The sequence below is a fragment of the Mustela nigripes genome, chromosome 2, assembly GCF_022355385.1.
Source record: "Mustela nigripes isolate SB6536 chromosome 2, MUSNIG.SB6536, whole genome shotgun sequence".
In the NCBI taxonomy this organism is placed as follows: Eukaryota; Metazoa; Chordata; class Mammalia; order Carnivora; family Mustelidae; genus Mustela; species Mustela nigripes.
The window spans coordinates 226084-240112 of record NC_081558.1 but is presented as its reverse complement, the minus strand read 5'-3'; the positions used below and the strand labels follow the sequence as shown (position 1 = coordinate 240112).

The 14029-nt window shown below is 63.9% G+C and overlaps 2 protein-coding genes across 2 annotated transcripts in view; both read right to left on the bottom strand.

Moving 5' to 3' along the window:
• The window catches only part of BSG (basigin (Ok blood group)), a 60656-nt gene that overhangs the window by 34767 nt on the left and 11860 nt on the right, over positions 1-14029 (bottom strand). The window lies entirely within an intron of this gene.
• Positions 1-14029, bottom strand: part of HCN2 (hyperpolarization activated cyclic nucleotide gated potassium and sodium channel 2) — a 24052-nt gene that overhangs the window by 5891 nt on the left and 4132 nt on the right. The window contains exons 3-7 of the mRNA XM_059392604.1: positions 13762-14021; positions 3927-4350; positions 3302-3463; positions 2747-2965; positions 1418-1564 (exon numbers count right to left, since the gene is read on the bottom strand). Coding sequence (XP_059248587.1) covers positions 1418-1564; positions 2747-2965; positions 3302-3463; positions 3927-4350; positions 13762-14021 — 1212 coding nt within the window. The remainder of the gene's footprint in view (positions 1-1417; positions 1565-2746; positions 2966-3301; positions 3464-3926; positions 4351-13761; positions 14022-14029) is intronic.

Genomic DNA, 14029 nt, shown 5'->3' with positions numbered 1-14029 from the left:
TTTATTTGACAGACAGAAATCACAATTAGGCAGAGAGGCAGGCAGAGAGAGAGGAAGGGAAGCAGGCTCCCTGCGGAGCAGAGAGCCCGATGCGGGGCTCGATCCCAGGACCCTGAGATCATGACCTGAGCCGAAGGCAGAGGCTTTAACCCAGTGATCCACCCAGGCGCCCCAAAAAACAAAATCTTTAAAAAACAAAAACAAACCCCAAACTATGGGAATCTATGTGTCTTACGGTCTGTGGGCTCTCTCTCTCTGAAGGAGCGATCCGGAACAATTAAATGTTCGGTGTGAGGTTAAGCACAGTGGCTGCCTCGTGGGAGGTAACGGCCCCCACCCTCAGAAGAAATGGCAGCCCTCCCCGAGCAGCAGCAGCGCCCAGGACCCGTCCCCCCTCCCCCGCCCCATACCCCCTCCAAGTCCTCGCCCTGGTCCGCAGGACACGCGTCATCTTTCCCTCCTCAGGGCCTTGGCCCCGGCTGTGCCTGCCACCTGGGACACCTGCGGGCTCGCCGGGCCTCGCTCAGACGTCACCTTCCCCATCCCGCATCCTTCCCGGAGCTCCTCCTGCCCCTGGTGGTCACTGCTGTGCCCCCCCCCCACCTCCCTGACGGCACAGGGTGGGGCTCAGAGCAGGCGCCCAGCTACCACCTGGTCAGGGTTGTGGGCTTAATCCTGCCCCCCAAAAACACATGTTCAAGTCCTGACCCCTGGTGCCTGTGGACAGGACCTCGGCTGCAAACAAGGTCTTGCAGGCGTCGTCGGCTAACACGAGGCTGCACTGGAGTAGCGTCACCCTGAGCCTAGCAACAGGTGTTCTCATAAGAGCGGGGACACAGGCACACGGGGGAGGAGGCCACATGACGGCACAGCGATGGGATGGGGGGTGGCCACGCACAGAGGGACACCAGGAGCTGCGAGATGCAGGAAGGACCCTGTCCTGGAGCCTCTGGAGGGCATGGGGCCCCATGACACCCGGGCCTGGGATTTCCAGGCTCCAGAACGTGACAGAGGCCAGGCCCATCGTCGGAAGCCCCCGGCTGGCGGGAACCGAGCTGCTCTGGGCCCCCTGTCCCACGTCACACCGGCCATGAGGGGCAGGGCTTGGACAGTCCAGACCAAGGACCATACTGGGTCCGCCTACTCCCGTCAGCCTCTCCGCCTCTCCCCCTCTCCCCCGGGTCGTCCCCCCGCCCCGCCCCCGTCTAACGAGGGAGCCCAGACTGACTAAGAGGGATGAAACAGAGGCTGTGGGGGAACCCAAGGGGCATCATGGGGCTGCAGCACAGGAGGGCTTCCGGCCGCTGAGAGTGCGTAGATGCAGCCCGTCGGCACTGTATGGGCTAACCCATCTCTGGGACGGGGAGCCTGGCAGTCCCTATTTCCAGCCGAGGGTCCCCAGCGAGGGTGGCCTCACCTCCCGCAGCGGCCCGTTGAGCTCCCCCAGGATGCTGTCCTCGTCGAACATTTTGCCCTGGTAACGGTGCTCGTAGTAGTCGTGGATCTTCTGGCGGAAGTCGGCGGGCAGCTTGTGGAAGGACATGTACTGCTCCACCTGCTTGTACTGCACAGCGGGGGTGGGGGGGGTGGTCAGTGGCTCCACCTCCGGGCCCCCCCACCCCGCTTCAGCCCACATGGGGCTGTTGGCTTTGACAACAATGACAGCAAACACGGGGGCCCTGTTAAATCAGAATTTCAGATAAGACAGAAGTAGTTACAGGCGCCCTGTGCAAGGTGTGGATGAGCTTACACTGAGAAGAGTCACCCCTGTGTTCTGAATTTTATCTGGCAGCCCAACCCCCAGGAAGGGAAGCACAGCTTGACTCAAGGCCCTTGCAGTAAGTAGGCTGGACTGGATCCCCCAGGTCCCCCGAGATCCTGGGCGGAATCTCCTAGGCTCACCTCTCCAGAATTCCCTCACCATGACCCGGACCTTCCCGGCCCTGCTAGTCACGGCCACAGACCTCTCAGGGTCCTCAGCCCCTACAGCTCCCCCCCACCCATCTAGGTTCTGCAGGGGAAGCCGGGGAGTCGGGGCGGCGGGGGCTTGCCAGAAACTAGCGGCTCAGCCCCTCCTGATCAGGGCGGGGGTGCCAGGCCCTGCTGTCCCCAGGACGGTGCTCCCAGGGGTGCCCCATCCCGTTTCCGCCCCGGCTGCTCCCGGACACAGCTGCCCTGAGCTCAGCGGAACTCGTGATGCCGGCGGGTGGCAGCGCCAGCTCATGTCTGGGTGTGAGGCCCGTGGCTTCCGGACAGCCGGGGTTCCTGGCACCAGGCCCAGCTGACCCGGCTGACCCTGCTGGCACTGCTTGGGGCAGTGGCCGTGGGGGGCACTCACAGCTGCCCAGCCAGGAGCAGCCACTAGGTAGCAGTGCAGGACAGATGGACTGGTGTCCAGGAGGGCCAGCACCTGGGGCCATCACCCCCTCAGCCCTTCCCTGACCCCCAGCCCTAGGACTTGCCCTGTGGAGGCTGCCCCAGCCCCTGAGCACGTCCTCCAGTGACCCTCCCCTGCCCCAGCACCTCCCAAGCTGTCCCAGAGACCCTGGGGTGAGCCCCGCCCCCTGGACAGCTGCCCTCTGGGCTCCAGACTTCCCTCACCATGCCCCGGACCTTCCCGGCCCTGCTAGTCACGGCCACAGACCTCTCAGGGTCCTCAGCCCCTACAGCCCCCCCCCCCCATCTAGGCTCTGCAGGGGAAGCCGGGGAGTCGGGGCGGCGGGGGCCCAGCACCCGCCCCTCAGACCTTCTCCTGGTACTGGCGCCGGGAGGAGTCCAGGGACTGGATGAGCGCCGTGGCGTGGCCGATGAACATGGCGTAGCACGTGGCGCCCACGATCATGCTCAGCATCGTCAGCCAGATGTCCGTCATGCTCTCCGGGGCCTGCCGCCCGTACCCGATGCACAGCATGTGGCTCATGGCCTTGAAGAGCGCGAAGGAGTAGAGCTCGCTCCACGAGTGGTTCTGCAAGGCCGTGGGGGGCCGGTGGGAGGGGGCTCACGGCCCTGGGGGAGGGGGCTAGGGTGCTCACGCCCCGGGGAGTCCCTTGACCCCAGACGCGTCCGCCCAGACCCTCTGGACGCCTGGGCCTGAGTCTGGCCCCCCACCCTAGCCCCTGTTAACAGGCAGCGTCTCAGCCGGGAGCCCACGGGCGCTTGGGCCTCCCTCTGTGCTTCCGACGTCTCGCCGCCCGGGCACCGCTCGCCCACGGCGGGCTCGGGCCGGGCGGGAGCTGGCGCTCGCACGACGGCGCGGAAGTCGCCCGCGGAGCCCCCGCGCCCGCCGGCCGCCGCGGCTCACCACCATGCCGTTGATGGAGACCCAGCAGTTGCGCGGGAAGTCCTGCAGCATGGGCACCAGGAACTGCAGGCAGCCGTCCCAGTGGCACAGCAGCAGCATCATGCTGATCAGGTTGCAGATGCGCATGACGGCGCTCGCCAGGTCGTAGGTCATGTGGAAGATCTGCGGGGGGGCGGGCGTCAGGGTCCCCCCGACCGTCCAGCCGCCGCCCCTTCGCCGGGGCCGGGGGGGCGGGGGGGGGGGGGGGCGGCGGTGTGGCGGCGCAGGCCCGGCGGCCGCGACAGGTGCGCCGGCGCCCCCGCCGCCCTCGGGGTTAGCCGCGGTCGCAGCCCAGGAGGAGGCCTGGGGTGGGGGATGGGGAGGGGCGACTCCGTCTGGCTTGGGTCCGAGGACAAGGGCGGCAGGGGTCAGGTGACTCTCCGTGCTGAGCGGGTCGGACTTCGGGGAGGGGGTGCCGAGGGGGCCGTGGATCCTGCTTTTCCAGGGCGCAGGGAAGGGGGAGCGCGACCGCCGCACGGTCCCGGCCCCGGCCCGCGACCCCCGGCTCCGCGCCTGTCCGCCCCCGCGCCCGCCCCGCGCCCGCCCCGCGCCCGCCCCGCGCCCGCCCCGCGCCCGCCGCGCGCACCTCCTCCCACTGGTGGATGTAGCGGATGAGGCGCGAGAGCCGGAGCAGCCGCAGGAGGCTGAGGATCTTGGTGAAGCGCACGATGCGCAGGGCGCGCGCCGTCTTGTAGACCTCGGAGTCGATGCCCTTCTCCACGATGAGGAAGATGTAGTCCACGGGGATGGAGGACACGAAGTCCACCACAAACCACGTGCGCAGGTACTTCTTCTTGATCTTCTCGGGGTCCAGGATGATCTCCGTGTTGTCCTCGATCACGATGCCCGTGCGGAAGTTCAGCACCAGGTCCATGAGGAAGAACGTGTCCGAGACCACGTTGAACACGATCCACGGGGCTGTGGTCTCGTCCTTGAAGAAGGTGATGCCCACAGGTATGATGATGAGGTTTCCCACCATGAACAGCAACATGGTGAAGTCCCAATAGAACCTGGGGGGAGGCGCGGGCGGTCACGCCTCCAGGCCTTGGCCGACACCCAGCCCTTCCGGGGTGCAGATGGCCCCACCGCACACCTGCGCAAGCCTTCCGGGACCAGGCCAGACCTCACCTCCTGCAGCAAAGCCCAGACTCTGGCCTCGAGTCACAGTTAGTGTGTACCCGCGCTCGGGGTACTCGGCTATCTGGCTCTCTGGCCCCCAGACGGCACCCCACTGCCCGCTGGGCTCCCCCGGCCGGCACCCTTCCGGCTGACCCAGCTCCCACGTTCCCTCCTGGAAGAAGCAGGAGACCCGGCGAGGCCAGGAGGGGGCCCCCAAGCTGCTTATGTTTCCCACGACCGAAAAGGTCCAAGCGTTCAACACAGCGTTAGGGGCCAAAAAACTCACTCTGGGTGGGAAGGAGACGGGAGACAAGCAAGAGGGGGGGGGGGGGGGGGGGGGGGGGGGAGCAGGCACGGGGGGGGCAGCGGGGGCGGGGGGGGCAGGAGGGGGCGGGGCAGGCAGGATCCCGAGTCCAACACCTTCTGGACCAGCTGGGCTCCGGCCTAAAGACAAAGAAGGGGACCCTTGGGGGCCGGGAGGCAGCAAGGAAGAGACGGGGCGCCCCCACGCCCAGGGCGGCTGTAGGGCTGCCTGGGGGGCAGGAGGAGCTGAGGGGCAAGACACTCCATGGGACAGAGTCACCTGAAAAGGGACTGGGGTTGGTCTCACTCCCAACTACCCCCAGGACAGATACACATCCCTGGGGTCAACTCAAAACTCCACCTGGGAGTGCTCTCAGAGAGAGGCCTGTCCACGCAAGGAGCATCTGTCGCCGCCGGGCAGGAGCCCTGCGTGAATCCCGGGGCCCACTGACAGGTGCCCAGCACTGTAGGCATCGAGAAAACACCCATCAGAACTACCCCAAGGAAAAACCGCTCTGTTGGTTCCTCAAAACTGTAAACAGAGGGGCGCTTGGGGGGCCCTGTTGGTGAAGCATCTGCCTTCAACTTGGGTCAGGATCCCGGGGTCCTGGGAATCAAGCACCACAGAGCGGGGAGCCTGCTTCTCCCTCTGCCCCTCCTGCTGCTCAAATAAATAAATAAAATCTTTTAAAAAATGTAAACAGAATTACTGTCTGACCCAGCAGTTCCGAACCCCGGGTGTGAACCCCAAGAACTCAGAGACACCCGCACAGCATGTTCCCGGGGTAGGATTCACAACAGCAGACGGAAGCTTGTGTGGGTCGTACCCACACACGGTCCCTATGAGCGGGAGCGCCCCTGGCCTCGAGTAGGAGTGAGGCCCCCATGCCTGGCGCCAGGGATGGACCCTGAGCCCAGACGCTCCGGGAGGGAACCAGACACAGGAGGCCCCACGGGATGTGAGTCCACACGTGTGACACGTCCAGACCAGGCTCCTCCATGGACCAGAAGGGGGCTCGCGGGGGCTGGGGAGAGGGAGGGGGCTGGGGGCAGAGGTTGAATGGGGAGAGGTTCTGTTGGGAGGATGAGAGTTCGGACACGGATGGTGGCGATGGCCGCGCACCACTGTGGTAGTACTTACTGTCATTCAATTGTACATTTTTAAGTGATTAAACGCCAGCCTCTCTGTGTTTTATATATACACACCCCCACACACACATACATACGTATCGACACTATAAAAAACACAAGGAAAACAGAGCACAGGATGGGGGTCTCAGTGATGAGCAGATGCCCCAGATCTGGGGTTGGAGCCCACACTCCCTGCCTAGATTCAGGTAAAGGAGGGTCTCGAATTTTGAACAGTCTTTTATTTTATTTTGCTTACTTAACAGTGTGAGGAGCGACCCCCAGCCCAGATCACACACGTCAACCTGGCTAGCTCCCTCCAGGTCTCCACCAGCCCACCCCAGCCCGCCGTGTGCAGGGCTCTCCCAGGGGTCCAGCACCCCACCCCTGATCATGGCTGGGGGTCCCGCATGCATTTAGAGAAGGCTCAGTCACACATGGGCAGGACTGGGCCCCTAAGACCCTCAGAAGCCGCCCCTCCCTGGATGACCGAAGAGCGGACTGCGGTTCCCAGGGCTGGGGGACTCGCCCAGACTGGCAGAGGCCGTGAGCTCCAGCCCTGGCTTGGCCGCAGGGAGTGGCCGGCCCCTCTCTGGACAGCACTGTGAGGTGCCAGCAGCCAGGCCTGCAGGCGGACCCAGGCGCTCCACCTCGGGCAAGTGATCCCAAGGAAACTGTCCAAGAGGAAGAGAAAAAAATTAAAAACCAATTTGTACCAAGATGTTCACAGTAGCTCAGTCTTCGAGAGCCAAAGGCTGGAAGGCACCCAGCGTCTGGCACCTTGGCGGCAGCAGCCAGACCTGGGTTGACACCCGCGTTTCCGGCCTGCTGGCAGGTGTCGCTTGGGCAAGTCCTGCAGCCCCGAGGCCCTCACTCTCCTCTCCCTCAGGGAGGCGCAGGCAGCCTCTGAGCGTCCTGCGGGGCCACACCCGGCGCGGGGAGCCTTCTCTGAGCGGCCGGGATGGGGGACAGTGGGAGCGCGGGAGAGCCTGGGAAGCAATGAGGAACTCCAGCGAGGGATGGCCAGGATCTGGGATTAGGGGCCCCCCAGCTCCCCATTCTCACGGCACACACCCCGCCCCCGTGCTCCCCTGGTGCTTAGAGCTTCTAACCCCACCCCCACCTCTGTGAACGGAGTCCTGTCCTGCCTCCTCCCCCGACTTGGGGCACAGACCCCGGGACAAAGCAAGCAGGAAAGAGTAACTGAGAAGACCAGAGGGCCTAGAACCTCTGCGGGGGAGCCTAGAAACCACGAGAGCGCCTAGAAACCATGGGGTGGGGGGACTAGAAACCACCAAAGGACCTCAAAAGCAGGGGGTAGACTAGAAACTATCAGGGAGAGCCTAGAAACCGAGGTGGGGGGACGGATGACCAGAAACCAGCGGGGAGAGGCTGGAAACAACCTGAAAGCCCTAGTGCGGGGTCCCCTGCTCGGACCTTCTCTCCTTCCTCCTCCTCCTCCTCCTTGTTTTTTAAGGTTCTGTGTTTTATTTTTATTTTTTATGTTATTTTTTGAAGATTTTATTTATTTGTCAGAGACCGAGCAAGCACAAGCAGGGGGAGCAGCAGAGCAGGGAACCCGATGCGGGGCTTGATCTCAGGACCCCGGGATCACTGCCTGAGCTTCCCGGGCGCCCCGCTCTCCTTTATTCTTGGGGTGGGGGTTGGGCCAGGCACCTCGCTTCTGCCCCGACAGACGAGAGAGGTGACCCGGCCAGGGCGCGGGGCAGAGCGGAGACCCACGCCTTCCGGTTCCAGGACCTGAGCTCTGGCCTCAGCCTGCCTGTTTGGGGCTGGGTCCCAGCTACTGCCCGTGGTCCCTGGGGAATGACTGCGGGCCCTGCCACTCGGAGCTGCGGGTCTTCCCGGGCTGCGTGGGGTCCCCTGGGTGTATGAGGAGTCGGGAGTCGAGGTCCGGCAGCTGCCGAGGAGCTCGGGGCAGCTCTGGGCAGAATGGCCCAGTCCCCAGCTATCATTAGGGTGACCGTCCACTCCAACCGGACGCCCCACATGGGCCCAGAGCCCCGACCCTTGTCCTCTTGAGCCCCGGGTCCCTCTGGAAGGGAGCAGGAGGGCGAAGAGGGGCCCCGTGCATACCTACTGAGGGGAACCTGAGGGTAGGGGCGACCAATCCAGGCGGGGGACAGAGGAGCCCCTGCCCCCGACCCCTCCCCTGACCTTGCTCCTGGTCTGCGTGGCCTGCGATGAATCTCTCTCTTCTGAGCCTCAGGGCCTCATCAGCCCAGACCCTTCCCTCACTGGGCCACCCCAGCATGACTGGGGGACATGGACCACAGGGGTCCCCCGGGGCAGCCAGTAGGCGCTGGTGCAAGGTCAGCTTTCAGCATCCACGGCCTTCAATGACTATGATTCAAACCCGTATCTCAGAATCTTTCCTGACAAATCACAGGGAGACCCCAGTGGGGTCCCCGCTTCTGCGGGAACACCCAGATCTCTACCGTTGTGTCTCCAGTGCAACCCCGGGAGGGCAGCAGCCTCAGAAGGGTGGGCTGGGGCGACGCAGGGTCCCCCTGAGTCCCCAGGGAGTGCAGGGCTCCACGGCAAGGACCCCAGCCGGGGCCCTGCGGCTGGGAGAGGGCCCCAGAGCCCTGTCCTGGGTGCACCGCACACCCCCAGGGGCACGGGTCCTGGCGCTGACACCACCCTAGACCCCGTTCCCGCTGGAGCCACTGCCCTTCCTTTCTCTGGGCTCCGATGAGAGCTGAGCGAGAGAAGCCAGGTGCCCAGACTCCTCCTCCAGCAGGACCAGGGGGGCAGGGCCAGATAGGGGCCAGCGAGCATAGGCAAATCCCCCCCCCCACGCACCCCCCTCCACGGGATCCGGCAAATCTGAGGAGATCAGAGCCCAGAGGTGGGTGATTAAGGGGAGCTGGGGATGGAGGATTAGGGGCCTGAGCCGTCCCGTGCGGAGTGTCAAGGATTAGGAAAGGAAGCTGCCTAGGTTCCGCCCAGATTCCAGGGTGAGCCTGAGAGGGGCAGGCTGTGGGGGCAGGGGTAGGCCAGGTGTGAGGACTCTTGGTGGCCACACAGACCCAGCTCTCCCCTGGCTGGAATGGGGCAGACAGGCCTCCCACAGAAACAGGTAAGTGAGTGGGAGCCTCCAGAGGGTCACAGGTTAGCAGGGGGGTGGGGGGTGCTTCTCAGGGGGTGTGGAGCTTGGGCAGATGATGGAGAAGCAGCTGTTTGCAGGCAGAGGAAGCAGCAGTGCAAAGGTCCTGTGGCCTCAGTGGGATGTCCCCTCTCAAGGCCAGCCAGGTGGCCTGGTGCTGCAGAGGAGAGAGAAGATGGCCGGGAGTGGGGGTGGGGACCCGAGCTCTGTGGGGCCTTGGGAGGCTTTAAGTGAGAAGGAAAGACAGACAACTGTGTACCCTGGGAAGCCCGTGCTGGCATTGGGAAGGTCAGGAAGGGGGCAGAAGCGAGAGTCCAAGAGGGAGATGGGGTGGCCTATGCTGGGTGGATTTGGGGCAGGCTCCTTGAGCGGGGGAACGAGGCAGGGTGTGGCACGCACCCCACCCCGAGCAGACCCCTGGTCCTGCCCAGGCCCCATGATGCTGAGGTCAGGGGCTTGGAGATGGGAAGTTTTTTTTTTTTTTTTTTTAAAGATTTTATTTATTTATTTGACAGAGAGAGATCACAAGTAGGCAGAGAGGCAGGCAGAGGGAGAGGGGGAAGCAGGCTCCCCGCTGAGCAGAGAGCCCGATGTGGGGCTCGATCCCAGGACCCTGGGATCACGACCTGTGCCGAAAGCAGAGGCTTTAACCCACTGAGCCACCCAGGCGCCCTGAGATGGGAAGTTTTAAAAGCAGGGACCAGAGGGGCGCCTGGGTGGCTCAGTGGGTAAAGCCTCTGCCTTCGGCTCGGGTCATGATCCCAGGGTCCTGGGATGGAGCCCCACATCGGGCTCTCTGCTCAGCGGGGAGCCTGCTTCTCCCTCTCTCTCTGCCTGCCTCTCTGCCTGCTTGTGATCTCTGTCTGTCAAATAAATAAAAATAAAATCTTAATTAAAAAAAAAAAAACAGGGACCAGAAATTCTAAATTCTGGCAGGAAACCCCTGGAGAAAAGAGGGGGACCTCAACCCCAGCTGGCCTCTTCCCTCTCCTTCTAATGGACTGTGGAGCTTCCTTCCCTGGGGAAGTGGACTTGTCCCCTGTCCCTACCTGACCCCACAGGACCCACGCTGGGTCCACAGCCTGGAAAAGCCTCGTCCCACCCCAGATAATGCAGGATTTATTCTCATGAGCTAATGCAGTATTTGCAGAAAGCACAGCTTCCTGATCTCCCGGGATCCGCCGGGCCATCTGGGGATCGTCCCATTGGTTTCTTCAACCCAGCCCCTCCAACATCCCATTCCCCCTGGGGACCCCCAGGGGAGGTCCTGAAGGGCAGGAAAGGGACCAACTCATCTCTTTTGCCCTCACCCCAGGCCTCCCAGAGACAGACAATCGGGAACATTGAACTGGAGACCAACAGCGGCAGGAGAGACTCAAGTCAGACCTCGGGCACTTGCAGACTTAGGGATGGGTTGAAAGCCACTCGCCCAAACTCTGGCGCGATGAGGGCTCTTGGCCCCTGGATCAGTGCTGGTCCAGGGGAAGGGAACAGGAATTAACTGCATTTCTTTTCTTGCTGTCTTGGAGGGGAGGGTCAGAAGACCCTGCCGAGGCCTTGGGTACTCAGTGAGGTTCTGGCCGTGGCTGTAGGCCTCCCCACTGGCCCCAGGGCTGGTCCCCTCCTCATCCCCTGGTCCTGACATCCTTCCCAACTCGGGAACGGACTGCGGGGTGCCCCGAAGGAACATCAAGGCCTCCACAGCTGATGGTTCCCTCTGTCCCTTGAACTTGGTCCTCCAGAGCTCACCCCCCTGTCCCGGGGAAGCAATTAGAGCATCTCTGTGGCCTTCTCTGTGCCGGCACCAGAGCCGCCCACAGGCCGGGTTTTGTGGGTGAAGAGACAACCTCAGAAGGGGCCGGGCCGGTCCAAAGCCCCTGGAGTGCGAGTCACCGTCCCACTGGCCTTGCTCAGGCCCCATACATGTCTCTCAGCGAGCCCACAAACACTCCAGACCCCAGGAAGAGACGAGGCCCTGGAGTGGAGACACTGACCCAAGCTCTCCACCTCAGGGAGGTGAGACACGGGGGCTTCGCACAGGGAAGCTGGGGCCGGCGGGGGTGCCTCCCTCCCTTTCCAATCCTGTACAGTGCGTGGGCACAGGCACCAGAGGCCGTGGCATCTGCACGTTCGGGTCAGATTTAAAAGGGGGCAGGGTGGAGAAGTAGGCCTGGAAAGGCCCCTCGCCACTGCTCCATGAGTAGTTTCCAAAAATTCATACACACAGAAACAGAGCGAAGACCTACAGCCCACCTTCCGCTGCCCCGGTAGCTCCAACAGTCCCCAGAATGCCTTGTTCCTCCCACTGCTTCCTGGCCCGGATGGGACGTGGCCAGAGCCCGGGCCGCCTGGCAGTTGAGAGTGCAGACACCGGGGCCAGACTGCCTCCCTGCAAACCCCTGGTTTGCCCCTGACTGGCTGTGAGGCACTGGGCAACTGGCTTTTCCTCTCCCTGCTCCCTTCCCTGAAGAGCGGCAGCACCCACCTCACAGCAGACATGAGGACTGAATCAGTATTAGGAAGTTGCTCCCAGGGGCACCTGGGTGGCTCAGTGGGTTAAAGCCTCTGCCTTCGGCTGAGGTCATGATCTCAGGGTCCTGGGATGGAGCCCTGCACCGGGCTCTCTGCTCAGCGGAGCCGGCTTCCCCCTCTCTCTCTGCCTGACTCTCTGCCTACTTGTGATCTCTGTCAAATAAATAAATAAAATCTTTAAAAAAAAAAAAAAGGAAGGTGCTCCCACAGCACCTGGGCCAGGAGGACCTTGGGGAGCTTGGGGTCCTGAATCAGAAGGGCCTAGAAGGGGCACACGGGGCACTGTGGAGGCCCCACCACATCCCAGCTTGGAAATAACTTAAGCTTTCCGTTTGACAGTGTCTCCCCAGTCCCAACGAAGCCACACTCCCCACCCCTGCTTGCTCAACCCTGTTGTACAGTTTATCTGCTCAGCTCAGACTTTGTGGCCTGCCCAGATTCTCACAGGTGACTATGCTCGAGATGGCCCAGGGACCAGGAGGCCCAGCTCCCTGGCACATCCTCACCTCAGACTGCAAAGTGCCCCACGGCCACCCACTGCTGTTGGGGGGGTGGGGAGTTCCTGCAGGCAGACAAGCTGGAGAAGACCCAGGGCAATGGCTATGTTTTGCAGCCACTTCCCCTGCCCACTGCGTCCCTGATGTCGCTTCCCAGCCGGCTGGCCAGGTCACAGAAACATGAGTGGAGACACTGACCCAAGCTCTCCCAGCCCTAGGACCACCTACAAGGGAAATGCAGGTCAGGACCAGCCAGATGCACCCCATCTGGAACACACATCCCCAGGTCCCCTCACCCCTGGCCTCTCTCTAAAAACTCAAGCCACCAGTCAAGACTCCCCCCAACCCCCAAGGGTAAGGAGTTGGAATCCCAGACTGGCCCTGACTCCTGTGCCCCTGGGGCCCCCACTTCCCAAGCCACTGAGCATGGGAGCTGCGGAAGGCCCAGGACAAGGGAGAATCCCACAATCCCCCTTCTGAGCTCTGGCATCCCGGAGCAAGTGCACCAGGCAGGGGGGTGGGGGTGGCAGTACTCAGGCTGGGGTGGGGGGCAGGGGGCAGGCAGGGCTTGAGAAGAGCCAGAGGCGCGGGGCCAGGACAGCCTTCCCGGGCGCTGTCCGTGGTGCTGAAACCGCGGTGGCCCGGAGCGCCGGGCTGGCGGGGCCTGTGGAAACGGCCCGAACGGCAACTCACCCCTCCTTCACGGATACACAGCTTCACAGGCACACACACTGTGCACACAGCTCAGCTCCTACCGACTGCCCAGCGATGTACACCCATCCCATGCACACGCACCCCATCTCTCCCCAGCGCATCTACCATGCAGACACACCCCTAGGGGCCAGACTGCCCCCTAGATCACTGGGCCTATGGCCCAAGGGCCCACGCCCCCTGCAGTCACATGCTTGTGATCACACACACACACACACACACACACACACAGCCTGCAGTGATACGGTTCACACTTGCAGGCCACAGGAAGCGTGCCCAGGAACAAGAACCACAAACATATGCGGCTGTGACCTCACACTGGGCCTTGCTCTGAGCCTTTCCACGCATCAACCGCCTTAATCCATATCCACGTCTACACACCCACTGACACATGGACACGCCACCCAGTGGCTCCAGCTGCTGCGGCCAGAGAGGGCAGCTTGGGGACCCCAGCACACTCAGCGCCCTGTCCTCAAAGTACCCAGGCCCGGGGACCCTGAATGCGCCTCCCTGAGGTGTGGACTGCAGGTGGAGACAGTGGGAGAGGGCCATGTTCCCTGAACCCCTTCTCTGCCAGCCTCTCCCGGACGCGTCCTTCCCGGGCGCCCTTCCTTCCTCCTTCCTTCCGCTCTGCCGCCTCCCCGGCGCCCACGTTCCCCTCTATTCGTCCTCTCCGCCCCTCCGCGCTCAGACCCTGGTCCTGCGGCCCGTGACGCGCGCCCATCCCGCAGGGAGGGAGATGCCAGGGTGCGTGGGAGGGGGCGCGCCGGGGTCACCGCGGGAGCCTGCGCGCGCTTCCCAGTCCCCCTCCAAGGGCGGAGCCTCGCGCGCCCGGGCCATTACCGGGCGGGTTCCGGACGCGCCCGAGGTCACCGTGGGGCCCCGAGGTCACCCACGGGGCGCGCAGCCCCGCCCTCCCCGAGGTGCGCCAAGGACGGCCCCCGCGCGCGTCCGCTCGCGGTGCCCCCTCCGCGCCGGCCGGCCCCTCCCGGTGGCTGTACCTGAAGTCGCTGTACGGGTGGATGATCCAGGCCCCCGCCGACTTGACGCGCTCCTGCTCGCGCTCCACGGCCTTCTGGCTGCCGAACATCCGCAGCGAGAACTTGTTGACGCCCGGCTGCAGGAGCGCGCCGAACTGGCGCTGCATGAAGCTGGCCTGGCTGCCGCGCGGCTCCCCCGCGGGGCCCGCCTCCTCGCTGCCCGCTTCGTCCGCCGGCCCCGGCCCCGCGCCCGGGCCCGGCGCGGGCTCCGCGGCGGCTCCGCGGCACG